The sequence below is a fragment of the Gavialis gangeticus genome, unplaced genomic scaffold (assembly GCF_001723915.1).
Source record: "Gavialis gangeticus isolate Ggan-Ray unplaced genomic scaffold, GavGan_comp1, whole genome shotgun sequence".
NCBI classification, from domain to species: Eukaryota; Metazoa; Chordata; order Crocodylia; family Gavialidae; genus Gavialis; species Gavialis gangeticus.
The window spans coordinates 149,831,089-149,833,732 of NW_017729025.1; the positions used below are offsets into that span (position 1 = coordinate 149,831,089).

A 2,644-nucleotide genomic window follows, 5' to 3' on the forward strand; every position below is an offset into this window, starting at 1 on the left:
GTTGAGTAGCTCATTGATGTGCTGATCAGGTAGTATTCCTTCCCTGCAGGCAGGGAGGTAAAAAAAAAAAAAAACCCCAACAAAAAAAACCCCTTCCTTGTTGTTTTGCAGTGAACTTTAAAATCCAAAATTGGCTAAAATTCAGCATTTTCCATGTTTCAGGGGTGTACTTGATAGCTGTGTTGGTCTGAGACAAAAAGACATACAAAAAACTTAAGGTGTATAGATTTGGTATTCTTAAGGGTTTGTGAAGACTACAAATTGGGTTTAAGATGCTGTAGGTCAAACATTTCATCTTCTTGGGCCTTTTCTAAAGAATAGATTACTGGCATTGCTGCAATATTTTCCCTGGAAGGTGTTTCAAGCTTTTGAGAGTCATGATAAATTACTGTTATGTGCAGTGAATATCATTAGGGAAAACTTACGATCTGGGAATGGGGGAGAATCTGAACATACAATAAAACAACCCTCATTTCCTAAACTAACATTGGCGGATGAGGGGGTTTTTTAGAATGGGTTTAACTTCTTTAAAAAGCAAATATTGCAGAACTTGGCTTTAAGATTTAAATGCTCGTCTAGTAAGTAAAAATGATAAAATGAACTTCAGAGCATGCAGGCCGACTTTCCCCTACTTTTTTTTTAATGCACCTCAGACCTGGCCTGCTGTATTTACTCCTGCTGAGATGCCGAAGCCATGGCTTTTGACAAATTTAAATTCTTTGTAGTTCCTACACACAATAGATATTATCTTTAGAGGGTGAGTGCTTATGAGTAATCTTTTAAAGACATAGCCTACAGGGCTTTTAATTTCCTACAATAAGGTAATGTTCTTGTCTGCACTTGTCAGGTTGACAAGGTTACTCACTTGCCAGGAAATATCCTGCATATGACTCCTGTCATTGTTGGGCTTTGTGACTTGCTCTGTAGAAAATAAAGCATTGTGCATAAGATATAAAATGGATGCAGGGCTTTTGATGTAGTGTACTTTGCATATTATGCTGGTTTGCTACAAGATTATCTCTTTTGTTTCCCTTCCAAGTGTACCATAAAAATAGCACCGAAATTTTGTATTTGCATTATATTATGTGCAGGCAGTTAAGCTACCAAGGCAGAAATTTCTTTCATATAGTTTTCACTTTGGATTTTTTTAAATAAACTTTAACCTTTTGGGTCCTTTCCAGGATTATTTGACTTGCATGTGGGATTTTGTGGGGTTCCAGATCCCAGTCATCAGCTCTGTGCCAGCAGAGGAGGAGAGGCCCAGGTTGCACTGCTTCAGGCTCCTCCCCCACCATCTGCTCTGAGGCGTGCGTGCACCCACCAGCATGGAGCTGATGGCGGAACCTGGAGCAGCTGTTTGCAGCCTCCTGGCTGCAGCTAGCCCAGGCTCTGGGCAGCTGCTGCCAGCCATGGAGCCTGGTCTGCTTGCAGCAGGGCTTCAAGTCTCCCAGCCACCTGCTTGGAGTAGCCCAGGCTCTGTGACTGGCAGCAGCTGCCTAGAGTCTGGGCTAGTGGTAGCACACTAAGCAAAATGGCCTTGCATGCCATACTCGACACACATGTTGCTGACACCTGTGGTATAGCTTAACTTTCAGAGGTCTGAATCTTGCTGAACTTGATGTTTTAGAAGGGCAAGAGAGATTCCTGGGTGGTGTTAACTTTTTGTAAACAAATCTGTCATGGAATTTATCACTTTGATGTTGTCAATGTGAAAATAAAATTCTGCAGAAGTTATGAAGCAGTCGTTTCCTTGCCTTAGCTTTTCTAGTAGAAGAAAGAAAGAAGATGCTATCTTCCACAGGTTAGCTCTTGGCTTATAATCCAATTTGTTATGTTTGTTTTACAGGTGTACATTGGTGAGCTTCCTCAAGATTTCCTGCGCATCGCTCCAACACAGCAGCAGCAGCAAATCCAGTTGGATGCGCAAGCAGCCCAACAGTTACAGTATGGCAGTCCAATGGGCACAGTGGGCAGACTCAGCATTACTGTAGTACAGGTATAACTAATAACTTTAATAGTCCATCTGATGTGTTATGTCTTTGGCCATGTGAGGCTTTGCGCAGATATCATAAAAGTTACTGTGTTAGTAGCATGTAGAAAATGAATGCATTGATGTAATGATATAGCTTAATATAATACCATTTGTTCTTAATAAATATTAAAACATTTTAAAATGAAACAATTAAATGACTTGGTAGTTCTGGGACACTACCAGGATAACTGCAGTTTTAAATGCAGCATCCTACCTAGTCTTCTGAACTTTGCTACCATCTAGGTGAATTGAATTTAAAAGTACAGAGTACTTTCCTTAAATATTTGTTGGAAAGCTGTTTCCTAATGTAAGCTAACTTGGTAGTAAGTAATAGTTCTTTACATGGGCAACTGGTGCCTCCTGAGTCGGGGCACTTGTCCCCCCAGTGGCCAGTCAACGACCAGGGGGAGGAGTCCCTCTGCAGCCGATTGCACCAACCGGGGGGGGTGGGGGGGGTCGGGTCCCCCACAGCTGATCGTGCTGACCCGGAAGTGCCTGCAGGGCACTGCCAGCCTGGTGCCCTCACTCCCTGGCTGGTGCTCTCAGGGGGGGGCAGCAGAGCTTCTGCTTGCCCCCCCCCCCCCCCCACCCTCCCCCTCCCCGGGCATCCTG

The 2,644-nt window shown here is 43.4% G+C and overlaps 1 protein-coding gene across 1 annotated transcript in view; it reads left to right on the forward strand.

Moving 5' to 3' along the window:
- TOLLIP (toll interacting protein) overlaps positions 1-2,644 on the forward strand; it is a 41,202-nt gene that overhangs the window by 7,088 nt on the left and 31,470 nt on the right. The window contains exon 2 of the mRNA XM_019519763.1: positions 1,847-1,996. Coding sequence (XP_019375308.1) covers positions 1,847-1,996 — 150 coding nt within the window. The remainder of the gene's footprint in view (positions 1-1,846; positions 1,997-2,644) is intronic.